The sequence below is a fragment of the Oppia nitens genome, unplaced genomic scaffold, assembly GCF_028296485.1.
Source record: "Oppia nitens isolate AA-2021 unplaced genomic scaffold, nextdenovo-longstitch-racon4-pilon3 scaffold6_pilon_pilon_pilon, whole genome shotgun sequence".
NCBI lineage: Eukaryota > Metazoa > Arthropoda > Arachnida > Sarcoptiformes > Oppiidae > Oppia > Oppia nitens.
Genome location: NW_026533250.1, coordinates 403,942 through 431,876, shown reverse-complemented (window position 1 = coordinate 431,876; position 27,935 = coordinate 403,942). Strand labels below are relative to the sequence as shown.

The 27,935-nt window shown below is 24.1% G+C and overlaps 4 protein-coding genes across 4 annotated transcripts; 1 reads left to right on the top strand and 3 right to left on the bottom strand.

Annotated features, from left to right (window-relative positions):
• Nucleotides 1–15,724: 15,724 nt before the first annotated feature.
• On the bottom strand, nt 15,725–16,813 carry LOC128962343 (histone-lysine N-methyltransferase SETMAR-like). Its single transcript, XM_054308717.1, has 4 exons — nt 16,809–16,813; nt 16,397–16,616; nt 16,000–16,350; nt 15,725–15,895 (listed from the first exon to the last, which is right to left on the bottom strand). Exons 1-4 carry the CDS (start codon nt 16,811–16,813, stop codon nt 15,725–15,727), a joined length of 747 nt encoding a protein of 248 aa, XP_054164692.1.
• Nucleotides 16,814–17,910: 1,097 nt separating this feature from the next.
• On the bottom strand, nt 17,911–19,094 carry LOC128962439 (uncharacterized). Its single transcript, XM_054308813.1, has 2 exons — nt 18,994–19,094; nt 17,911–18,924 (listed from the first exon to the last, which is right to left on the bottom strand). The coding sequence occupies exons 1-2, from the start codon at nt 19,004–19,006 to the stop codon at nt 17,960–17,962; spliced, it is 978 nt and encodes a 325-aa protein (XP_054164788.1). The 5' UTR covers nt 19,007–19,094; the 3' UTR covers nt 17,911–17,959.
• Nucleotides 19,095–19,689: 595 nt separating this feature from the next.
• Nucleotides 19,690–21,319, top strand: LOC128962342 (legumain-like). The gene is made up of 7 exons (XM_054308716.1): nt 19,690–19,966; nt 20,083–20,277; nt 20,375–20,489; nt 20,563–20,679; nt 20,771–20,887; nt 20,968–21,162; nt 21,255–21,319. Exons 1-7 carry the CDS (start codon nt 19,796–19,798, stop codon nt 21,317–21,319), a joined length of 975 nt encoding a protein of 324 aa, XP_054164691.1. The 5' UTR covers nt 19,690–19,795.
• A 4,380-nt stretch (nt 21,320–25,699) lies between these two features.
• Nucleotides 25,700–27,872, bottom strand: LOC128962304 (calcium-binding protein P-like). The gene is made up of 3 exons (XM_054308678.1): nt 27,217–27,872; nt 26,254–26,379; nt 25,700–26,178 (listed from the first exon to the last, which is right to left on the bottom strand). Exons 1-3 carry the CDS (start codon nt 27,590–27,592, stop codon nt 25,781–25,783), a joined length of 900 nt encoding a protein of 299 aa, XP_054164653.1. The 5' UTR covers nt 27,593–27,872; the 3' UTR covers nt 25,700–25,780.
• Nucleotides 27,873–27,935: the final 63 nt, after the last annotated feature.

Sequence of the window (27,935 nt, the reverse complement as noted above, 5' to 3'; positions counted from 1 at the left end):
AAAAAATTGTTGAAAATGTAAAATTTCCCAATTGTTCAAATTGATGATCAAATTGATATGGTATGGGTTCGTTAATTATATTATAATCACAAACAAAATTTGGTGCCAATTTTTCGTACATTTTAAAGTAATTAATTTGTATTAATTATGTGTATTAAATGATTAAGATTTTGATAATTTTATATCTGTTTAAAGCAGTATTTTTACTAATAGTTTAATAATTTTAAAACTTTTAATAACCACAATATTAAATATTCTTTAATTTGAGATTTACATTATATTATATAACAAATAAAAGATTGCAAATACTAATTGTCACAAAAATTGTCTGTTTTTGTAAATAATTAAATATGTATTATATTGAAAATAATCGATATATTACACAAGTTATAACAAATTGCATAAATATATGATTGTTTCTTATAATAATTTTAAAAATATGTACATGACATGACAATTTATATGACAATATTTTTAATAAATATTTTAATATTAGTTATTCATTAAAATATAGTACAATATGGATAATTTTATGATTTATTAAAAAATAATTGTGTTCTAGATATGAAATGGTACAATAATTAACTTATTGAATAGTATATTATAAATATTTTATTAATTATAATTTATAAAAAATAATTAAATATAGTGACACTTTTTACACTTAAATTATTATTTTAATTTATAACTATTCTATTTTATTATATTATTTTCTATAGAATTTTCATAATATTATATTATTAATATAGAGAATATTTGTTTTTTTAAATATTTAACAAAATTAAATAAGAAAATTCAATTAAATAATTTTTTATGATGCTTATAATTACTCTATTTGTGTTTCAGATAAATTTGGTAAATATAAAAATAATTATTTGGTTGAATGAATTAGTAATATTACCTTTAGCTATATGTTACTAAAATAAATGTTTCATTTAATACTGTTTTGCTTAAAAATTAAATAATATCTGATTTTATGTAAATTTGCTTTCGATATAACTCATGTTGATTATAGTTTTGCATTACAATTCAAGATTAACGATTATATAGTGATCTGCGCTTATTTTAAAAACAAATTAAAATGTGAATAATTAAGTAATATTAAAAAGTGTATTATTTTTATATCTATGAAAGTTTTTTGAAGAAATTTAAATTTTGTATGCTTTAATATTATAATATATAAAACATAATAAAATAATAATTTATAATTAACCATGATACAATTGTTACACAATAATTAATATAATTTATCTTTGATTTCTATGACAAATGTAATGATAAGAATAGGCAAAAGTGTTATATATGGTCCGATAGCCACACGCATGGCGTCCAATGGGAGTCTATAGTCATAGGGATCGGTTGGATCATAATTTTGAATATCTAGAAATGTATTTCTGTAATAAATGAGCCAGGCTGTTATCCATGTGTCCCAATTACCAGTTTCACGTGTTTGAGTAATACTTTTAATAAAATAAGTTACAAAATTTAATAATATTTAATTATTTAATAAAGTATGAAAGCATACATATATTTAAATTGATTGTAAAGTTTGCGATCCGTAATGTTTTTGTTGATGATATGCGCTGAACCTCTCTCTTGATATAACTCATGTGAAACATGCAATCTATGGTTTCGGTCTCGCATTAAAACACTTGGATTTGAATAAATAAGCGAAACTATAATGATTTGTGTTTGATATTCTTCAATATTGTTTAATAATCTATCGAATTGATTGTTAAGTAGACTATTCATAGTCAGATCGCCCAACAAATAGTTTTTATTTGACTCTTTGGCTCTTTTTATTATTTGCATTTCAATTGCTGTCGATTTATTCTAAAACAAAATTCATATTATTATTATTTTTTAAAAAATAAACATTTATATTTATAGTATTTATAAATTTGATAAAACAAATTTGAAAATTTTATTCAGTATTATATTAAATTTAGAGAGAGTCTTAAACAGCGGCGGCGGCGATGATAGCGGCGATGCTATTAATTACAATTATCTGATCAACAATAAATTTGATTAAAATGTGACCAATGGTAATGATGTAGATAATTTTAAACTAAATAAAATTGTAATTGGTCATTTTTAAATTAATTGTACGATTGGCCAGATAATTTATATTCGACTGTTTAAAAAATTTATAAATGATAGTCGACTGCAATTATCTGGCCAATCATATATTTAATTAAAAAATGACCAATTACAATTTTATCCAGTTTAAAATTATCTCCAACATTGCCATTGGTCACATTTTAATCAAATTTATTGTTGACCAGATAATTGTAATTAATAGAATCGCCGCTATCATCGCCGCCGCTCCTGTTTAAGAGTCTCTATTAAATTTAACAATTGATTTAAGTTGGTATACCTGATAAAGTTTAAAACCATTATCTGTCATAAATAAATATATATCAAAATTGCGTTCACTATTAATAATATCTTCATATGAATCAATAGTTTCAAATGGATTTGTCAAATAAATTGACAATATTTCTTGATTTAGTAAATTTAATGTAAAAAATTTACCGATAAATAGTGTACCAAAAAATAAACAATAATACACTGACATATCTAGATTTAAATTAACTAAAAATAAAATTGAAGAATTAATAATTTTAATAATAAATTTATATAAATTAAAATATTAAACATACAATCAGCAACTAAAGCATTGTATATTTTCCATAACTACATCATTAATATTGTTTTTATATTTGGACTATTAAAAAATTAAGTAATTATAATAAAAATAAAAACTAATTTTAATTACCTATTAATAGTATGTTTGGCATTAATATCGATTTTATAATATATTGTATTGATGATTGTAAAAATTAAAATTGTTAATAAAATGCCCAACCAATACTATTATTAAATTATATTCAGTATTATATAGAAGTTTTATACAATAATTATATTATTTTCAATAGTCGTACATACAGTATGTATGCAATATAAAATCTTAAACTTAATACAATATATTATTTTAATAATTTTTTCAAATTTTATATTTAAAGCTAAATTTGATCAATTAGATTAGATATAAATTTAACTAAAATTAATTATAAATTAGTAAAAGTATGATTTTCTTAAAATATATAAGACTAAAGTAAATACATATTTATCCAAAATATATGCGATGGCATCAAATTGATTAGTTTTGGTCGATGGATATAAACTGCCAAGAATTGCATAATTTTGCATTTTAAAGGGCCAAACAAAATAAAAATGTTCAAGCAACTTTTCATTTAATCCATGAGTATCAATTAATATGTCTACATACTATATATAATATTAAAATAAAAGTTATAAATTATTTAAGTTACTATTATTTTAATTATTTAATGTAACTTACATTATATTGTGCATATTTTTGAGCTAGTTCATGTGTATTTAAATTATTACAATTGGAACAATTCAAACAATTATCATTAAGTTCAATAGGTATTGCACTAATTAAAATGTAATTACCAATTAGCAATTAATTATTAAATTAATAAAATTATTTATTAAAATGAATAAAGAAATAAAAAAATTTATAAGTAATTAAATATTACCCATATTTAGTACGTCTAACTAATTCATAGATAATTTGAAAATATGGTCCACATATATATTTCAAATCACTACCATTTTTCTAAAAATAAAAAAATATATTATAAAAAATTAAATATGAAATTAAAAAAAAATAATTTATAATTTTACAAAAAAGATTGTTGAAAATGTAAAATTTCCCAATTGTTCAAATTGATGATCAAATTGATATGGTTTGGGTTTGTTAAATATATTATAATCACAAACAAAATTTGGTGCCACTTTTTCGTACATTTTAAAGTAATTAATTTGTACTAATTATGTGTATTAAATGATTAAAATGTTGATAATTTTATATCTATTTTAAACAGTATTTTACAAATAATTTTAAAACTTTTAACAACTATAATATTAAGTATTATTTTATTTAAGATTTATGTTATAATAATACTAATTATGTACATGAGATATATTTTTTAATAATAATTATTTATACATTAAAATATATTATTATAAAATTTTATTATTGTATTTGAAATATGTTTGTGCTAAATATCAAATGGTAAAATAATTAACTTATTATATTATTGCAAACATCGACATCAATGTCTATTATCTTTAATTTTATAATTTTTTAATCATTTGCTTTTATACTGCATTTATTTTGTCTTGTATTATGAAATATTATTTTTATTATTTTTAATTTATTATGTAATGTTTTTTCTTAGAGATTGTTATTATGCATTAATAGTATATTTTTATTTGTTTTTTATAACTATTTAAAAAATATTTTAATAAATTAGAATAATGATATACAGTATATTGATATACATATACAATGAGAAACAACAAAAAAAAGAATATTCTGTGACTTTTATATTTTTAATCATATATTATTTTCTGTTAATTCCTAATAAAATTTGAATAAAATACATATTTATTGATTTGAAAAGATTGATAAAATATATATTGATTTGAATTATAAAAAAATTAACGAATAGAGATGTATAATACAATCGGTCAGTATATTAATTATGATTAGATAACTGTTTGACAGTCAGTGCTATAATAATATGTAAGCAATTACTAACATTAGTTAACTGTTGTCTAGTTTGCGAAACAGATAAACTGAATTCATTTAATTATGACTTTAACTGAATGTTTCCTTTAATATTTTAATAGCTTATCATTGAACTCCTTTAAACTATTTATATAAATTTATTTGTATTGATTTAATCATTTACTACAATGCATAGATCTGAGGTGGTGACTGATCCGCAGACCTTTCGCAGACCCCATTTATCTCGAGAACCGATGGTCTGACGACAAAATGATCAAAAGTAATCTTGTAGATATTAGTAAAACTAAGTTGAACATCATGGTCCTGATCGGATCGGATCATCCGTTCCCGATATATAGCCGAAAAACAGGTTATTTTTAACAAATTTTTTCTGCAGACCCCTATTATTTCGAGAACCGATAACAGGACAACAAAATGGTCAACACATGATTTGTAGATATTAGTAAAACTAAGTTGCACATCATAGTCCCGACCGGATCAGTTGTCCCGTTCTCGAGATATACCCGAAAAACGGGTTATTTTTAACAAATTATGTCCGCAGACCCCTATTATTTCGGGAACCAATGACTATACAAAAAAATGACTAATAGTAAAAATGTAGAAAATAATTAAATAAAGTTGCTCGTATTAGTTTCGGTCTGATAGCTATAGCCGTTTCCGAGATATATCCGATTATGTTTTTACTATATTTAAAATATATATTTATATAAGCTATGTCCGCAGACCCCTATTATTTCAGGAACCAATGACTGGACAAAAAAATGACCAATAGATAACTTGTACATATTAACAATATAAAGTTGCACATGTTGACTTTGGTCTGATCCGACTACCCGTTCCCGAGTTATACCCGAAAAACGGGTTTTTTAAACAAATTAAGACCGCAGACCCCTATTATTTCGGGAACCTGTCATTTTACAACAAAATAGCCAACAGTAAACATGTAAAAAATAAAAATTTAAAGTTGCACGTATTAGTTCCGGTCGGATCTGTCTACACGTTTCCGAGATATACCCGAAAAATGTTTTAAAAAAATCCGGTTTTTCGGGTATATCTCGGGAACGGGATTACCGATACGGCCGGGACAAAGATGTGCAAGTTTATATTTTAAAAATCTACAAGTCTACTGTTGGTTATTTTGTTGTCCATTCATCGATTGCCGAAATAATAGGTGTCTGCGGACTTAATTTGTTTAAAAAAACCCGTTTTTCGGGTATAACTCGAGAACCGGTAGTCGGATCCGACCAAAGTCAACATGTGCAACTTTATATTGTTAATATGTACAAGTTATCTATTGGTCATTTTTTTGTCCAGTCATTGTTTCCTGAAATAATAGGGGTCTGCGGACATAGCTTATATAAATATATATTTTAAATATATTAAAAACTTAATCGGATATATCTCGGAAACGGCTATAGCTATCTGACCGAAACTAATACGAGCAACTTTATATAATTATTTTCTACATTTTTACTATTAGTCATTTTTTTGTATAGTCATTGGTTCCCGAAATAATAGGGGTCTGCGGAAATAATTTGTTAAAAATAACCAGTTTTTCGGGTATATCTTGGGAACGGGTTAACCGGTCCGACCGGGACTATGATGTGCAACTTAGTTTTACTAATATCTACAAAATATATGTTGGCCATTTTGTTGTCCAATTATCGGTTACCGAAATAATAGGGGTCTGCAGAGAAAATTTGTTAAAATAACCAGTTTTTCGGCTATATATCCGATCCGGGACTATGATGTGCAACTTAGTTTTACTAATATCTACAAAATATATGTTGGCCATTTTGTTGTCCAATTATCGGTTACCGAAATAATAGGGGTCTGCAGAGAAAATTTGTTAAAATAACCAGTTTTTCGGCTATATATCGGGAACGGGTGATCCGATCCGATCGGGACTATGATGTGCAACTTAGTTTTACTAATATCTACAAAATATATGTTGGCCATTTTGTTGTCCAATTATCGGTTACCGAAATAATAGGGGTCTGCAGAGAAAATTTGTTAAAATAACCAGTTTTTCGGCTATATATCGGGAACGGGTGATCCGATCCGATCGGGACCATAATGTGCAACTTAGTTTTACTAATATCTACAAGATTACTTTTGATCATTTTGTCGTCAGACCATCGGTTCTCGAGATAAATGGGGTCTGCGAAAGGTCTGCGGATCAGTCACCACCTAGATCTGAAGTGAATTTCAGAAAATAAAATAAAAATTATTAAAAAAATTACATAGTATTAATCATACCATTTAAATTGTTCACCTAATAGGGAGGTTTAGTGGTGTATTAAGGAGGTTAAACATTACATTACTAATATAACTAACATAAAAATAGTGTTATAAAAATTAGGCAGTAGTGCAATGGTTAGAGCAGTGGATTAAATACCTAAAGGTTTTGGGTTAGAGTCATAGCCAGTAAAACACACCGAGAATTTTTTTTTAATTTATTTTTTTTCATATAAAATTTTAAAAAATAAAATTAAAAAATATTTGACTAATATAAAATATTGAATATCTATAAATAAACTGTAAAAAATATTTTGTAATAAATTTATTCTTTTAATATATTAAAAACTATGTTTGTTATGTTTTTATTATACAATCATCAAAATATAAATATAATTTATCTATTATTGTTGTTTATTTTATTGTTTAATTATTACTGATTATTGTCTATTATTATTATAAAATACAATGATTTAATGTTTTTAATGTTTTAAATAACTTAAATATTTTAATTAAACAAAATTATGTGATCAATGAAAGTCCTATAAATCAGTATGAAATTGTATTTGCTAATAATTTATATAAATTTATTAATGATTATGTTAATAACATCAACAATAATCTTGAAGATTGTGAGCTAATGGATTTTGTTTTTTTTGTTTGTTTGTTTTCATAGATTAAATTTTATTTTATAGTCTTTAGGATTGAATATGAGTTATGAAAAAATAGAAGAAATCGTCAAATATTGTAATCAACACAAAACACATTCAAGAAAAACAATAATGAATAGGTTTTCATTGAAAAGTGTTGAAAATTTGAATAGAATTAAAAATATGTCAACATTAATGGAAACTCACGTCAAAAATGGTTTCAAATTGAAAGGTATGTACTGTATTAATACAGAAAAGCCAGAGAAAAATATTTACCAKAACATTGTGTTGATTTGGTTCGGTGGGCTCTAGAATATTCCCAAAATTATAATTTTAAAATAAAAGCAAGTTCTTTGTGGATAAGACGATTTAAATTAAAACACCGAATAGTTTCTCGAAAAGCTGTCAAAATAATCAGTTATCGAGAAATAGTTAATGAGCAAAAAATAAAAACCTTATTTGACTGTACCCACTCGTATACAGTATGCCGAAAATAAAAAAAACGAAACATTTTTTCCTAAAGCTTTGATATGCTTTAAAGAACTTACTGGTAAATTGGGACCAATTGTAAAAAATCATTAATTCAATGTTCAAACATAATGATAACCTGTAGTCATTCAGGAAAAATGACAAAATCRCATATCAAATGTATCAAAGTTTTTAAAAATACTAACCAGTAGAACACACTGAAATTTAACTGTTATTTTTTCAGGTTTGAAAATGCTTTTCTTCCTGATATGCCAGACAAATGTTTATTACTTTTGGATTCGTATGGCGGGCAAAAAGACGATAAAMTTTAAGAAAATACGTCGAGAAAGTTACTAAAACGATTAACAATACCTCCAATTACAACAGGTAAACTACAACCTTTAGATTTATGTGTATTTAGATATTGTAAGGATTTTATCAAACGTATTATCAATTATTTTATGTTAGAAWACATTGATACAGTTAAAAAATAGAAATAATATTATTAAAATGTGGTCTCTTATGTTTAATCAGTTTAATTCTGATGTTTTCAATGATTTTTTCAAAAAATCATGGAATAATTTATATKATAATAGTAATAATATTGAAAATAACAATTATAAAGATATTGAGTTTTCAAATGTAAATAAAATTTTGTTTTAGTTAGTCAATTGTATGTAATAACTGTGAAAATATGGCTTTTATTTGTTGTTCGATATGTAAAAATAATTTGTGTTTTAATGATTTCTTTGTAAACTATGACTATCATGAATATAAATTTTACCGTGATTATAATTATCTCCGTGTGTTTTACTGGTTAGRACTCGAACCCAAAACCTTTAGGTACTTAATCCACGGTTCTAACCATTGCCCCACTGTGTGTCCAATGTAATGTGTAACTCTCTTAATACCCCAATAAACCTCCCTATTAGGTGAAAAATTTTAATGTCATGATTAATACTATGTATTATTTATATTTTAAAATAATTTTTATATCATTTTGTGAAAGTCTCTTCAGAACTATGCATTGTTAGTAATGCATTTTGAAATTGTAATCTACAATAGTTATCACTATTTTATATACTATATAATATACAGTGTATATCTTACTTTCATAATATGATGTATACGTATAATATACAGTATATAAGAGTTAGTCTCGTTGTCTAAACCAACGAAAAATATTATAAAGTCATTAAATCACTAATTATAATAAATAAAGATTATTTAATCTAATAGATAATAGAAATATCTATTACCACATATTACTTTCAATTAGAAAACATAAAACATATAATCATTGACATAACTTTTATATATTATATTTATATACACCCAGCAAATTTACTATCTTATACTGGGAAAATSTTAATATCTTTTTAAATATAAGACGGATATTGATAATGTTTGTTTTAAAATAAAGCTTAACTCCCCCGATTGATAAATCAATTAAAAAATATCAACTAAAAAATATTTATTTCAAAAATAATTTTAAGTGAAAAGTTGCGATTTCCAGCAAATGCTATGGAAAAGGTGAGACATTAGAGGTAAATGTTATAGAATGTGATGACTTATTGACGTAATTCTATAAAAAAAATTTTTTTTCAATTTTCAGCTTAATTAAATTTTATAGTAGATTTATAATTATTTTTGAAATTTTTTTTAATTGATTTATCAATCGGGGAGTTAAGCTTTATTTTAAAACAAACATTATYAAAATCCGTCTTATATTTAAAAAGATATTAAGATTTTCCCAGTATAAGATAGTAAATTTGCTGGGTGTATATAAATATAATATATAAAAGTTATGTCAATGATTATATGTCTCTATGTTTTCTAATTGAAAGTAATATAGGGTAATATAGGGTGTATAAACATGAGAGTTTACCCCCTCTAAAAAATTGACCATTGATCTTTTAATTAATTAAATCAATTTTTAAAAATATTTTGTTTTTATACTTTATTAGTCCAGTTATATTTATACAATTTAAAGTGTCAAACATAGTATCACTAAAATCAAACCATAGCTCTAATTGTATGTTAACTTTGAATCATTTTCTATTAAATAAGTTAAGATTTTTAATCAATTTTTTTATTGATGAGTAATTAAAAACTATATTTAAAACTTATCAAAAAGCCCATAAATGATCGTTAAATTTAACGAATATTAATTAAATAAAATTATATTTTTATCAATTGTCTTAACTTAGCGTAACATGAAAAGTATAAAATATAAAAATGAAAACTAAAAATTATATAGTTTACAGCTTTTAATTGCGCAAAGTGGGGGCAGAAATAGGGGTCGATTACTGTTGAATATTTTAATAATAATATAATAAGAGTTGCGGCAAATTTTTTCCTCGTTTTTATCGTCCAAAAGTTCTCCATTTTTCCTGCTCTCTGGGAATACTATCTTTTTGCTGCCCCTCTTATGCTATCACCTATTGAACCAAAAACAACAATTTTGTTATAATATTTGATTGCATTATTGCATGTATTTTGAGTGTAATTGTCAAATAGTTTCACTAAATTGATTGAATTTATTTTTATGCAAAAAATAAAGTTTTGGTAATATTTTTGGTTTATTTTAGAAATATAAAATATATTTTCCTTTCTAACTGACTAAGGTGGGATAATAAAATATTTTTCTTATTTTTCCGAAAAATTAGAAGGATTTTATTAGGGAATTCCCTGCATTGGAAAGTGCCTGAACTCTAAATATAATATAATAATATAAGTTAATTAATTTATATATATATAATAGTTGAAAGTTTTGGACGTATAATGAAGTTACGGAAATATATATATTCAGACAAAAATATTAAAATAGATGTCATTAAACCAAATATTACAATATATAGTAAATCTAAAATATTAGTCAACTCTAAAGCTTGAAACCCATATATATCGTAACGATTGTCGTTTATGTTATCGAAATTTTGTATTATTTTGCGATTATAGTTCAATATATCTGATTCCCATTTACCATAAATACCAGATTCACGGACTATAAAAATTCTAGTTTTAAAAAACTTATAATTAGTTTTAATTCTGAATACTAACTAAAATTATTAACTAAAACTTTTAATACTTATTATAATTAATACTATATAAATAAAAATAATTCATACAATTGATTCATTGGCTCATAGATCCAGTGACCGATCACTGGATGAATAAACATGAAATATGGTTCCAGTCCTCCATTATCTCTGGTTATATGCATAATATCGATAAGCGGTTTGTCTGTTTTGTCGATAGTTTCCATTGAAGTCATTTCTAATACATTAAAAATGAGTGCCAATCGCGGCCCAGAATAGGCCAGAGATCCGTTCCTTAAACCACTGATGAGTTGTGGTCTAACTTCTTCATAATCGACAAATTGTTGCATTTTATCATAGATTTTATTAGCCATTTGACTACTATTTCGCTGATGTATTGCATAATTAGCTAACGAACTGTCAAACCGGGTCACGACTTTCATGTTCGGCCGATCGACCAAATCGTCTAATGAGTCGATTACCACTTCGTGTACTACCGATGACATGTAGTCTAATAAATAAGATGTAAATATTATGCTCAGTATTAGTGATGCCATAAGCCATAGACTAGTTGTTTGTTTGTAACGAGATTTGCCAATAAATTTGGGCATAGATTTGGCGAATAACATAATAAAATAGTTCCACAAATATAATAGACATTTCCATAAATACCAGCAATTATTCAATGGTTTCTTCTTTAATGTCAATCGCAACTGTAGTACAGATATCATCGATATTGACAAACATAATATGAATATCAATCCCCAGATGTGATGTTTAAACGAACGAAAATAAGTGAAATGTTTGACCGCACCGGTAGTCTTGAGCGCTACCATTGATGCCATTTCGTAGAAATCAATACAATCGGTGTGTTTGAACTGGAAATTCATAAACATTTGCAATTGATTTGAATATTCCAGATATTTGCTGGCGTCTAACGGTGCCATTACTAGATTGATATCTTTGGCAAATATATTGCTTACTAATTCATCGATAGACTCTGTTTTACCAATAAATTTAACCCTTAAATAAATTAGTTTTAAATAAAAATATATTAAAGTACTTATATTGTTATTATATTTTATATTAAAATGTTATTTACAATATTTGATGTTTTTGTGCAAATAGTCGCACCAATTCAAGCAATGTTCCGCATAATATATATTGTAAATCATTTTTTAGTTTGCTATAAATATATATAATCAAAATATAAGATATTTTTAAAAAAAATCAAATATAAGACATACGAAACATCAGAAAACGGCGGCACATATATTGGCTGAACAATTAAAGTATGATTTAAATCACTGATATTATCGGAAAATTTCATGAATTCATTTTCATCATAAATTAAACAATGATTTGATAACATTTATATTATTGAATTTATTTTAATAAAATAATAAAAATATTTAACTGTTTATAAAATATTGGTTTTTCTAGTTTAATATAACAAGATATTTGTATAAAAATATAAAATATATTTATATTTATACTTTTATTAGATAATAGTTTTTTTTAATAAAGAATATTATTATACATGACATAAACAATTTAATATTTTATAGATGTAGTCTATGCACTATAATTATTGTATAATTAATAATCCAAAAATAATTAATAAAAATTGTTTATATTTATCGGATATTCAAAGAATAAAACTTTGAATTGATTTAAAATTATTTTTATATAAAATATTTCAAAATTAATATTAAGTTTATACTGTTATTTTATAATTAAAAATTATATAAAATTGTTTTTTAAATTTTATGTAATTACTAGAATTTTATTTAATAATTAAAATAGTAAAATACTTACAAATACTTTAATTAGAATAAATATTATTTATTTTCCAACATATGAACTATGTTATTTATAATTTATTTTTTGTTATTAAATATAATTAAATAAAATCTGGATAAATCAATACTTGTATTCAAACATAATAATCTGAGAATAATAATATACACATACCTTATACTGTAAACACTTAATAGATTTATATAATATAATAAAATTGTTTTTTAGATATAACTATTGTTATTTGTTCGCTTATAAAATATTCTAAAAACAACATAATTAACTAAATTAAAGAAAAAATAAATAATTACCAACTTATAAAATATTTAAAGTTAATTACTAAAGAATACTTTACAGAATAAATAAAAATAATCATTTATTTTACCGGAAAAATCATTTATTTCGCATGTTATTGAATATAGAAATATATGATTATATAATAATAATTTACTAAAATTTTTAAATACTCAAAAAATTGCTATTAAAATTTATTTAAATTCTTGTATATTTTATATTGTATATTAGATATTTTTCTATTTTTTCAATATTAAATTTTTCAATATTAATAAAATAATTTAATAATCTTATAATTTACATTTTATTTTTTTAATTAACAAACTATTTTAACTTAAAACAAATAAAAAAACAAATATTCAATATAATTTAATAAAATTATTAGATAATTCCTAATTGATAATTATTAAATTTAAAATATATCTGTTATGTCGCGTAACAAACAAAATATTTTTAATTATTATTTTCATTAAATATTTTCATAGATTATTAATTTGTTGTATACAGATATTGTTTCTGTAAATTAATTATAAATTAATTTTTTATGTACAATAATTTCAATTATAATGATAAATATTGATATACATATACCAAATGTATAAAGCAAACATAATCCAGCTATATTTTTAAAACCAATAATATTATAATCAAGATATCGCTGATAATAATTAATATCTTGTTTTCCCATTAATCGCATACAACTATCAATATATAAATCATTCATACAATCGATGCCATCATTTGTCCATTTCATATATAAACCCGATTCGCGTACTAATAATATACTAAAGTTTAATATATAAAAAATTATTATCAATAATAATAATAATAAATTTAATGACAAACTGGACCTACATTTTGTTGAATGCATTGAATAACCAGTTTTTTGTAGTCTTTTCGTTGATAAATGAAAAATATGGCTCAAAACTACTACTTTTGCGGGATATGTGAATCAAATCAATGAGTCGTTCGTTCGGCTTATAAAAGATCTCTTCTTCGATGGTAAACTCAATCAAATAAGATATCATTTGTAGACTATTTTGCACCAAAGCTACCGATCCATCTCTCAGTCCGGTTCTCACAATTTCGGACACGTTTTCAAATTTCAAATAACTTAACAAATGACTATTTAATTTATGAGTAAAACTATTGTCCAAATGTTTCGCATATTCGCCTAATAGTCCGTCACTGCGGGTGACTATACTAACGGAAACCATTTCAGCTAACTGTTCCAATGTGTCGATTGTCTGCATCGGTACCGATCTGACCATATGCTCCAACAATGTGGCCGTAAATAATATGTTTAATAAAAACGTCATTAATAGCCACATCTCTAGAAACCATTGTCTGGTTGTCCGTAATAGAAATGACTGCAAGGAATGGGTGAACATAACTGTCCAATAGTTCCACAAATATTCACAAAATGTGATTAATTTTAACGATTGTTTCCAAACTGATGAGAACAGAGAAACTACAATAATTGCCACTAAAGTTGCTAACCATACTTGCGGTTCAAACGTATGAATATATGTAAACAACGGTATAGTTGCCGACCATATTCTGGCAGCTATTGAGTTGGCCTCGTAATAGTCAATACAATCCGTGTGCCTGAATGTCAAACCTAACGGTGCCAATGATTCCGAATAAGTCATGTAATGACTGCCAATTACCGGTGCCAACAAAATATCGGTTCCCGATTCATATATATCGTCAATCATTTGGTATAAATCGTTTGGATCGTTTTTGAATGATAAACTAGTCATCAAATAAATAATAAATAAATTTATTATTATTATTGTTGTTATTTAAAAAAATAAATCAAATAATGCAAATTAATATATTATTTTTTTTTGTAATAAATTAGATGTTTACTTTATATGATGTAGATTAGCTAGAGCATTTAATAACATAACCATTGGACCACATATTTTAAATGTATTATTAGAATGATCATACAATCTACTAATAAATTAAATTTTTATAAATTTTTTGCAAATAATTTATAATAATTTAAAATAATTACGATATTGTAATATAAGGAGGTGCAGCTATTAGTTGAACTATTATTGTTTTATTAGGCGATATATTTGAATCATTTAAAAAATTTGTAAAATTGTATAATAAACAATTTTTGATAGACATTTTACATAAAAAATTAATTGTAAATAAAATAATGTTTTAAAAATATATTTATATTAAATATAGTAAATTAATAAAATTATTTTTATTTTAATCTATTTATGTTATTTAAAAAGTATAATAAAATAAATAAATTTTTATTGTTATTTTGTTGCTAGTCATACATAATTATATATTTCCAAAATTAACAGTAATTATAATATTGATAAATTGATTTAAGACAATCAAAAAACACTGCATTGACTATCAACATAAACACATAAACATTGAAAAACATAGTATAAAAGATAATTATAATTTTATTGATGTGGATTTATTTTTGAATACAAAACTATAGAAACATATATATGGGTTGTTCATTACTTGGTGTCGTTTTATTTCTAATATTTCAAATGTAAAATTAACCATTATACAATAAAATTTAATTATCTATATAATGTCCATCATTAGCAATGACTTTCTGCCATTTTTCAGGCAAAGCCATAATCCCCTAAAGTAGTCCTTTGATTGATGTCATCGATGGTTTTTTTGATATCATCGATTCCAGTGAATGTTTTTCCATTAAGAAACGTCTGTAAATTTCGGAACAAATAATAATCTGAAGGTGCGATGTCTGGAGAGTATGGTGGGTGAGGTACAACCTTCCAACCCAAATTTTATTTTGAGTCATTCTTGAAGTATGACTCGACGCGTTGTCTCTTTGATATCTAATCCTATTACAATTAATTAATCTTGGACGTTTTACCATCAATACTTCTTTAAGTCTGTCCAATTGTTGACAATAGAGCTCAGATGTTATCGTCCGACCATATTCGAGAACTTCATAATGAATAATACTAATCCAATCCCACCAAACACACAGCATTGCCTTCCTAGGATTGAGGTTTCTTTTCGGCGTCTGTATCGCAGGTTCTTCAGGATCGACCCATTGACCACCTATGACAGGGTTTTCGTAATACACCCACTTCTCATCCATTGTCACTATTTGTTCCAAAAATGGAACGTCTTTGAGAACAGCAAACGTCGACATGTCTCTATCGATTGGCTCTTTGTTCGGGTGACAAATCATGTGGTACCCATTTTCCGATTTTATATACTTTGCCAATTTCGATCAAATGGTTATATACTGTAGTTCGACAAACCCCATACTTATGTGACAAATCGTGAAGAGTTTGCCTCGGATCCGCTTCTATTTCTTTCAAAAGAACTTCATTATCGATGACAATAGTAGGGTGTCCTCGACTCTTATCCACAAGAGATCTGTCATTCGATTTAAATCGATCAAACCATCTCTGAACTTTTCGAACACCAATTGATTCGGGATATACTTCATTGATCCGTTTTGTCGCTTCGGCCCAATTTCTTCATTCGATCAAATTCGTATAAAATACAATGCCGAATATGTTCTTCTTCGGGAGACTGGTCAGCTTCGGTGGACATATTGTTATCACAAATGTTTGATTGATATGTCTACTTGTGTTTACAAACAGAAAACAATATGATATTTGTAAAATACTATTCACAAATACCGTTACAAAAAACGTATCAAAATACGACATCGAGTGTTAAACAAACTATACGATATATATATATGATAAATTATAGTACTGTATAAATAATAATGTGAGTTATAACAAATTTTTAAGTTAATTTATTTAATGACTACAAATAATAAAAAATCATAATTTGTTTCTGTATTTTTGCATTTTTTCATTTCATAACAATTATATAAATGGATAAATTAGATAAAATTCTTGGGATTTTTTTTAAAAATAATAAAAATGTCATTTTTCACATCATATAACAGTTTTTAATATAATTTGTTTAATAAAGTTTGTTGAATACCGACCCACGCTTTATACCGACCCGTCTATTGAGACATCCCTTGTCTTAATAGACATACCTCTAGTACTACGCAAAACAAAGTGGACACAGTTTGAAGGATCRTCTGATCCCTAACCTGTGACACAACAACAAATGAATTGAAAATCTTAACACAATAAAAATCTTATAAATATTGTATGAGTTATACTAATAAACATAATACTCTAATTATTTGTAGTAATTTTTAAGAGCATTAAATTTGGTATTTTATATAAAATATATCTATTGTAATGTCAACACAATTTACTTTAATCAAAATTTAATTGTTATAATTTCCTAGTATTTTGTATGCAATTTATTGTTAGTATTAATTCCTAGTTTTGATTTCAGACTGAAATTTTCAGTCCATAATTCCAAATACTTAGCAAAATTGCTGGTAATAAACATAACTTATTATTACACAATTACCTATAAAATAAATACTTTTAATAATAATTAATTTTAATATATAATTCTAACGTCAGTATACAGTCTATAAATATTCATCTATGTGTAAAAATTTAAATTACATAAAAAGTTTTAATTATTGATTAATTAATCATTAATTAGAAAATAATTAAATTATTTAATTCACAACTTATTAGGATATATTACATGAATATATTTATTGGATTGTTGCCATATTTACAGAATAAAAAATTATTCTAAAAAATTGACTATAAAATAATAAATTCAGTTAAATTACTTTTTATTTATTTAAAATTTATTACATTATTGTAAATAATTTATTATTATCTCTAACAATTATATAATATTCAGTATTAATTGTGTTTAAATTTTTTAAAATCATTAATTTTTTTTGATAATTTTATTAAACATTTTTAACAATTAATAAAATTTCTTTTATCATTCAATTGTCTGCCATTAGTACAGTAAATACCGTTGTTTTGTTTGGAAATCATTAAAAGCCAATAATTGCGACAATCATTGCAATCAATGTGTGCTATCAGTTCATGGCTCGGGTTTTGTTGTATAAACCGATTAAATGTATCTTTACTTATATATTGAATCTTATCGTTATGAAGAAATATCAGTGTAACGGGTCTTAGCATACCATCAAATGTCTGTCCACTTATAACACTGTTGTTAAACGCGGAAAATATTATAATAAATCTGAGTCTGACATCTGTTTCGTCAAAACTAAATGCATTGTCACTGATGTTCAAAGTGTTTACTTCGTAAAACTCGAGAAAACGCAATGACTTTAACTGTTTGAATACATTTTTGCCAATACTATTGGTAGACACTCTACGAAAACTAATGAGCGATAAGTTATCTAATTTGGAAAAAGCATTGTTGGGAACGGTATTTAAATTTATACTTTCAAAGTATAACTCTTGAAGTGAATGCAATGAATTGATAATATCAAATACAGCCGTATTATCGTTGGATTCATTTAGTGGTAATCTTATCAATGATAAGCTCCGTATGCTATCAACGGTGCCATTGAAGACATGTCTATCAATAGACCTTAAATTCTGACAGTCTTTGAGCTCTACTCTATGAAACTTGATGTCCGCAAACATATTGGCCGGTAATTCAACAATTTTATCGCCACTGATGTGTATATTCTCAAAATATCTTTCCTCACGCGGCAATTCACGGCTCAGTTTGGCAAACAGCTCCGGTAGGTTAAGGTTATGATCAGCCGTACAATCTAGATATGGCTTACTACTGATTTCAACACATGTACACGGCTTTAGTAACTCAGGTTTTGGACATTTACTTGCATTTATTAATTGGGCCAAAATTAGACACCAAATAGTTATAATTATAAAGTTTTGGACTAATATAAAATAAACATTAATTATAAATATTTATCTATTTATTTAAAATATATATATACTGTACTTACATTTGATGTGCATTTTGTTTTTTTAATTAAGTTTATAATATTTTATTTGAGTTGAAATTTTATAACAAAACTGTTATTACATGCACTTATTTATATTTTCAATTATTATCCGAATAAATATTAATTCATACAAATTGCTAACTTATTAGAAATAACTAATCTTTAAGTGGTTTTAATGCTGCACTTGTATTAAGTTTAAAGATAACTAAATTAAATTAAACAACAATAATTAATTATATCTACTGTATTACTATTTAATATATTTTCTAGAAAACATAAAAGTTAAAGTTTATTATAAATACTATATCTAAAAACTAATCTGAGTGTTTTGTGTTAATAATATGACTCATCATTGACTTTATCTAATTTTAAAAAAATAAAAACTATTATCTCTACAGTAACCAGTTTAAATTAAATTAATTATAATTATTTTAAAGTTATCATACAATAAAATTATTTTATTGTATTTACTTGAATAAATACTAATTCATACAAATTGCTAACTTAATAGAAATAACTAATCTTTAAGTGGTTTTTAAAATATATATACTAATTGTTAAACTCTATTTAAAAAATACTGATTATGAAAACTAACCTTATTTTACTGTTTTGTGTTTTATGTGATTTATATCTGATTTTTTTCAAAATCAAAACTATTAGCTTATAAATACAATAACCAGATATAAGGTAATTAGTTTGCAATAATATTATTTTGCTTTATTTATTAATATTGATTATTGATTAATTATAGGTTAAATTTTATGTGTGTATCTTATTTAGTAAGTTTAAACTAATAAAAATAATGTTTAATATAAAATTAGTATTAATTAATAGTATACTAATAGTATATTATTTAAGTATTGATGCTAAACCAATTGATGAACAATTAGGTGATTCATCATTTAATGGCACAAATTGGGTTGTATTGTGTGCCGGTAGTAGTGGTTGGTTTGGTGCGGGTTATAGTATTCAAGTAATGTTTTTTTTGCGTATATTATTTAATATTATTTTCATAATCAAATAGTAACTAAAATTAATAGATAATTAATTTCAATTACAATTATTTATTATAAATTTATTTGAATTTAGGCCAATGTATACCATGCCTACCAATTTATCCGGTCTAATGGTATACCCGATGATCATATTATAGTGATTCACACCGACGACATTGCATACAATTCCTATAACCCAACTCCGGGACAAATCATTCATTCGCCAAACGGTACGGATGTATATCATGGCGTACCCAAAGACTATACCGGCGATGATGTCAATGGATACGTAAGTTATAAATTTTAAAAATATAATATAATGTATTATTATTATAATTTTATATATTTAATTATAAGTTCAATTCAAATAATGTTATATTGTGTAGACATTACTCGGTGTACTTCGTGGCGATCCATCTCTAACACGAAGGGGTAAAAAAGTTATAAACAGCGGACCTAATGATCATATATTTGTTTTTTATGTGTCTCACGGTGTCGGAGGTAACAAATTAAATATTATTTATTATGTTTTCAAATTGTAATTAAGATTATTATTATTATATAAAAATCAAAGATATAATATTATTACCGGAATATATATACGGCGAAGAATTGGTGACCACATTGAAAGATATGCATCAAAACAAACGGTACGCAAAACTAGTGTTTTATTTGGAGGCATGTTTTTCGGGTAAATAAATTAATAAAAATACTATATTTTATTATTATTATTATTATTTATTAAAGTGCTTTTATAATTTACTAAAAAAAATATGATCAAGGTTCAATGTTTCTCAATAAATTGCCCACAAATATCAATGTATACGCTGTGACCGCTGCTAATAGTGTAGAGGAAGGACTTGAGTGTTATTACGATGAACAGCGAAAAATTTGGCTGGGTCAGTTTTATTTTTATATTATTATTTGTTACATAATTTTATGGAAATTTTATTTTAATATTATTTTATTAATGTTTTAGCTGGATGTTTTGCCTACCACTGGCTCCATAATAGTGAGCACTCGGATATAACCAAATTAAGTTTCGATGACCAATATAAGTACATCTATCATCAGACCATCACTCAAATCAATATAACTGATGGTAAGGTAGAGCAACATCCGCAACAATTTGGCGATCTATCCATTGCTAAACTACCCGTTTCACAGTTTTTCGGTAATCATTGTTCATATAACTGAAATAATTTTTAATATTTTAGTTTTTCTAATTGCTGTTAAAAAATTTTTTTTAATCTAAATCATTTTAAGGATCTAAAAAATCTATGGCTACGGATAATTTGAACGAACAAATTGTCAACGATTATAACAATTAATTTTTAAAAAAATATGCTTATAAAAATTACAAAAAATAAAATGTTAATCATTTTTTATGTTTTAAATTAGTTCAAAATAAATTATATTGGCATATAATATATTAAATTTTATGAATATTCATTTTTATTAATTCTTTATTATACTGTAAAGTTGTATAGTATTTTTAATAGTATTATTATTATTATTACTATACAATTTTAAAAAATCATAAACAATTTATCAAATTGCCTATAATTATGGATGAATTTAGTCAAGTTTAATATACTATATGTAAAATTAATTTATGTAATTATACAATAAATACTAAATAATTTTTATTATATAAGTAAATATAATTATAAATATTTGAATTATTTACTATATTTGTTTAAATATCAATAATTGCAATAAAATATTTATATAATATATTGATAAAAAAAATTATTTTATGTTATCTAAAAGCAATGCATAAATTAAATGCAAATAAAATAATTAATATTATTATGGTTTAAGATTTATTATAAAACATTTATTTTTTAGACATACAATGAACATAAATTGTAATATATTTAAATAAAATCAAATTACAATATTATACAATTAGTTAAAGTGAATTATATGTACAGTTGATACCACTCTATGTCTATATATTACAGAAAATTTTAACTTATCTATTTTTACTAAAAAATCTTAAATAAAATTATTTATTTTCTATGTATAATATGATCGGTAATTATATTATTAATTAATAATATAGATATATAATAAAATACATTACAAGTATTAAATCTATAATACATATACTGTACTTCAGAAATAAAATTTGTTAATATATTAAATATTTTAGTTACTAACTTATTAATCTATAAATACAAAATTGTATATTTAATGCACATATGTAATAATTATAATAATTTATATCTAAATATTTAAATGATATTAACAATTACTAAATTAGTTATTAAGCATTAATAAATTTTTAATATGCTAAACTATTAAGAATTAATATTTAATTGTTTGCAAATATTTGCATTATAAAAATATTTCTATCTATTATTATACCAAAACAGTGTGTGAATATATATATATATTAATTATTACTAAACACTACAATAACATACAATGAATAATTACTAAATTAATAAATCATTGTAAAACTATATTATTATTGTTTATTAGATAAACAATACGAATTTTGATTCAATAAAGAAGGCTTATTTATATATTTAATACATTATTATTATATATTAATAATTCATTTTACTATTCAAACTCTCTCTCTCTCTCTCTCTCTCTCTCTCTCTCTCTCTCTCTCTCTTTCTCTTTCTCTCTCTTATAGAGTCTTTTTTAACAATTACATTTATTCATATATTAATTCATACATTTTTTTATTTCATATTAAAGATTAACATAAACTTATTATAGTATATAGTAAAATGAAATCGAGCTAATAAAACATTTTTAAAAATTATAAACTTTGAAACATAAACTATCATCACTAATGTAATTATAAAATAAATAAATATAATAATATTGAAAATCTAAAAAATGTAGAAATAAGTTTAAATAAATGTGATTATAAATGTTATATTCATATTATATTTTTTCGGAAATAGTATTTCAAAAAGCAAAATAACTTTTATAAAACCAAATACTAGTTAATTAAAATAATTTTAAGAATTAAACTTATAGTTAGCAATCAATGCAAACATCAATAACCATATTTCAAACTTTATCATTAGAGCACCGGATGTTTGTCTGGCCGTACAGTTATAACAATAATCATATTTATAAATTGTCTGGAGATTTGCATCGATGTACACACACTTATGACTATAGTTGATATCAAACGGTATATATTTAGTATCGTTTCGGACGGTGTCGTCGATCAGTTCCTTTGGCGGTTCGCACTCTTGAAAGACGCCTCTCTTGTAAAAACCAAACACTCCCTGAAAACCCGTTTTGCTAACAATCTGTCTGTTATACGCTTTGCTTAACTCATAACGACTGTAATATATACACTTGGATGTAGTGTCAACAGTGTTGTTGGCCACTGTCTCCCTGTCCACTGACTTATGTTTTCTGTCATTGGTTTGGTAACAGTGTCTAAATTTGCCATCACTTGCAAAATATCCAAATATAGTGTCGCTGTTTAAGGTCTTATTGTCAGTACTTCTTCTGTTAACACTTTTTGTGTATTTGCCATAACTACCAGTGCTTGCCTTCCATTTGGTAATACCAGTGCCGATAACAGTTGAGTTTCTCACTAAATATTTTATAACAAGAGTTTCGTTTACATTGTTTTCAAACGTAGAACCATTTGATCCATTGATCAGAACTGAATTGTTTACTATAATCTCTAATAAAATTGCAATAATTGAAAACTAATAATTAATGTTCAATATGTTGGGTCTACAAAGTAATATAAAAGTTTATAAAAATAACTAATAAAAGATTGATATTATTAATTATTTTTTATACTGAAAACAAAAATTACTATATATTTTAAACTTGTATTAATATACTGTATCTTTCTAATACAATTATTAAAATATTTAAATTAGTTATTTATTCATTATTTTAAATATTCTGTACATATTCTGTATATCATACGGTATTACTGTATAAATCTATGTTATGCTATCACTGAAAATTTTCAATCATGTTTCAATATAAAGTTTATATACTCTATATACTAAAAAATATAACACAAAAATAGCTTAAATATACAATACTGTAATTGTTATTAATTGATTTTATGTATTAAATAATAATATTATTAATGATAAATACCTGTTTTATTATTTTTTAAACCATTGTTGTTTTGGTCAACTATACTATAATTCAATAATTGCTTTTCAATTAATGAATCACTTTTAGCTCTTATATTATTATTAATAGTACTTGTATTTAAAGCAAACAATGAATTTACTCTATTATTATTTAATTCATTAATATTAGCATTAATGCAAACAATCAATACAGTGATTGTTTTCAACAAATTAAACATTAAATACATAATAATTATATTAATCTTGATAACTTTATGAAATATTACATATTATTCAAATAAAAATCATATAAAAGATTTTTTTATTAAACAATTAAAATCATTTATTAAATTTTGTCACACAGTTAACACAGTTATAAACATATAATAAGTAACAATAATAAAAGAAAAAAGATATAAATTTTAAATGTTTTGAATAAATAATTAATAAAATTTAAAGAATATTCTTTGAAAATTTAATAAATGTGATGACAAGTAATTGTCGCCCAATTGTGGCTAAAAATTGTGGACTTAAAATAGGTCGTTGTTATGGGATATACAGTGTATATACATAATAATGTTTGGATGACATGACGCCAATGTAATTATCTCGGTATGCATTAAATGTGTTGTATATATATTTATAAGTATTATAATGTTTTTATAATATTGATTTTCAATATACTTTTTTAGTATATTGTATACTATGTGTTCACACAAAATAGTTTAATATACAGATATTATAATTTAATTTAATTTATGATATATACAGGGGTTAGAAATTATTTAATTAAGAAAATAAAGTATAGATACATGTCATTTAGATCAATGTTTATATGGACTGCTGTTTTGGCAAAATATAAGTTTTCAAATATTTATATAATACTGTATAAAATATTCAATTTTTTGTTGGCTTATATTTGGTTAGGTATAGCATTATAAATACGATTTTTAAAATAAATATTACTTTAATTTTGTAAACTATTTATTTTCTATTTTTTTAACAATTTATATAAAATAACTGTTTTACTGTACTGTACATTATGTTTATTGTTTTAGAAAATATTAAGTTTACTGTTTATACTTATAATCTATATTTAACAAACATATATTCTACTGTAGTGTAAATGGTATTGTAAATTAGTGATATTTTTTGGGTAAATTGATCAAAAAATTAAATTTAAAAAAACAATATTTACAGGACCTTATATAATATTACAAATAAAAAAAACAATTTAAAGATTATAAAAAAATCATAAACATCATAATTATACAATAAATTTACATTAAATCAAATCTATGAGTATTTAGTTCAGATAGTTTTATATAATAAATTGTTATTATTTAAGATCTTATAATATAAAAATTATTGGAATATTAAATACAATGATCGTTCAAACATTTGTTGTATTGGTATAGAAGTCAATAATAAATTATTTTCTAATATCTTAATTATAAAATACTTTCAAAATTATAACAAATTCTCAATATTTAAAAATTTAAATTATTTAAGTTCTTATATTATATTTAACTCGTAAATAGTATTAAACTCGATAACAGTACCGCAATCGTTAAAACTGTAAATATACAGTCATATTTTTCAAACATTAATAATAATAATAGACTATTATATTAACATAAAAATATTATTATTATTTATACTGTTTAAACAACAACGAAAAAAATGAAAAACTAAAATACATTATATATTTTATGTTAACAGCAAATGTGACCAAAAATCCCACTGAAATCGGTTCAGATTTTGAAACCGAAAGCCAAATACCAAAATAGTAGCCAAAATTGTTGCCAAACTCCAGGTGGGTGTACATACCGGTGCAGCGTTGACACCCCATCGTTCATATCCAGGATATACATGAGGCGGTCGTTGGTCATAGTAGTGACACCGGGCGTCGTATTCAATTGTTTTGGGAATATATGTGATGTTGGTTTGCGGGTCGAACTCGATTTTTGGCGGCGGATCGCATTTCACGTATTTATAGCGGTCATCATAATAGCCGTAGTGACCCATTGATCCTAAGCCGCCGACCATTCGTCCCAATTTATAGCCTCCATAAGCTCCCAGTGCGGCACCGGCTGCGCCTCCCAGAGCTGTTGATTGTCAATTAAAATTTATTAATTAACATTTTTTAAAATCTAAAGTGTCATCATATATAAATAACATACCTCCTGCTCCCAGTGCTCCAATTCCACTTTTTGATTTACCCATATTTCCTAAACCAGATCCCATACCAGTGCCCATTCCGCCCACACCGCCTAATTTGCTTCCATATCCATAATTTGGTTGATTATCTTTACAAATTAAATTTTTAAAATATATTATTTAAATGTTTGTGTAATATATATTTTTATAAGTATAAAATATTTTTTTTTTATTTTTTTTCTTTTTTATTAGTTTTTTATTTATGATTTAATATAAAATAAAATAATTTAAAAAAATAAATATTTTCTTTTTTGTATAATAATATCAATATACTGTATAAACTGTACAATAAATCTACAATATATCAAATCATCAAATTATATAATGATTGTTGTAAAGCTATTATTACTATTTATAGATATGTGTCTATAATTTAATAACAAATGCTATTAAATTATTTACAAATATAGTTATTTCAAGTTCAAAGATATAATATAATATTATTGATTAGTTTACAATATTTATATAACAAATACAACATTTAGTAAATGATTCAATAATACAATAATATTTCTTATATAAGATTAAACTATTATAAATTTTTTATCAGTAGTAATATAATATATATTGAAATATTATGCAATAATTAGCAAAATATTTGATTTATAATATAAATTCCAAAATCAATAAAACTATATAATTATATTTTAAACAGTTTTTATATAACAATAATTATATAATATATTAATTTATATTTATTATTATCATATATATTATTCAAATATTATATAACAAATATTATTTAAACCTGTTTTCTATTAATAAATAATAAATTGAAAAAATATAATTTTGAAACAATAATTTCCTAAACTATAAAATGTCACTTATAATAACATTAACCTAATTAAACGTTGCACTTTTATATAATAAAAATAAATAAATAAATAATAATAATAATAATAATAAAAGAAATAATTAATACATACATCCAGTCTGACCGGGATTTCCATGTTGTCCGGGAAATGATTGGCCCGTTTGGCCGGGATATGGTGGCGGTTGTTTTGGATAGGCTGGATATGCTGGTGCATTGGGATTAGCATTGGTCGGGTAGTTAGGATTATGAGCCGGTTGTTTGGGATAGGGATCTGCTGGCCTGGTCTTTGTCGACGACTTGCGACTGGAACTGCCTCTACCTCTACCGCCACCACCTTTTCCACCCTTTCTCTTGACACGAATACTTCTCTCATGTGTTAACCCGTCGTTGTCGGGCACATACCGGTCGTACTCTTCCAGACAATAGCTAACACTAGCCGTGAGTGTCAGCGCTAAGTATACGATGACAACAGTGTTCAGTAAATTCATTATTATTTTTTGTATATTTTAATCACAATATATATTCACACAAACACTTGATGTGTTGCTTAAAAAAAATTTAGTTAAACTTTATTTAATTAAATTATTCACTTAAAACTAATAGTTTGTTTGAATTTTTATTTAAATTGATTATTTATTTGTAAACATTATTTTGGTTGGTTTTTCTCAACTAATATATACCACAAATAATAGGATAATCCACTTTTGTATTATACTGTATAATAATGGAGTCAACCTAAAAACAGTCAATGCATTGAAAGAGATAGTTAGTAGCTTTGAGAGAGAGAGAGAGAGGGATGTGTATTGCGCTGTTGGCTATCAATAGTTGTTT

Coding starts and splice junctions, on each gene's coding strand:
- LOC128962304 (XM_054308678.1), bottom strand. CDS start 27,592: ATGAATTTACTGAACACTGTTGTCATCGTATACTTAGCGCTGACACTC. Junction 26,380..27,216: donor AAATCCCGGTCAGACTGGAT/GTATGTATTAAT, acceptor TAATTTGTAAAG/ATAATCAACCAAATTATGGA. Junction 26,179..26,253: donor TGGAGCACTGGGAGCAGGAG/GTATGTTATTTA, acceptor GACAATCAACAG/CTCTGGGAGGCGCAGCCGGT.
- LOC128962343 (XM_054308717.1), bottom strand. Junction 16,351..16,396: donor ATTTGTCACATAAGTATGGG/GTTTGTCGAACT, acceptor AAATTGGCAAAG/TATATAAAATCGGAAAATGG. Junction 15,896..15,999: donor GACTTAAAGAAGTATTGATG/GTAAAACGTCCA, acceptor TTGGGTTGGAAG/GTTGTACCTCACCCACCATA.
- LOC128962342 (XM_054308716.1), top strand. CDS start 19,796: ATGTTTAATATAAAATTAGTATTAATTAATAGTATACTAATAGTATAT. Junction 19,967..20,082: donor GTGCGGGTTATAGTATTCAA/GTAATGTTTTTT, acceptor ATTTGAATTTAG/GCCAATGTATACCATGCCTA. Junction 20,278..20,374: donor GCGATGATGTCAATGGATAC/GTAAGTTATAAA, acceptor TATATTGTGTAG/ACATTACTCGGTGTACTTCG.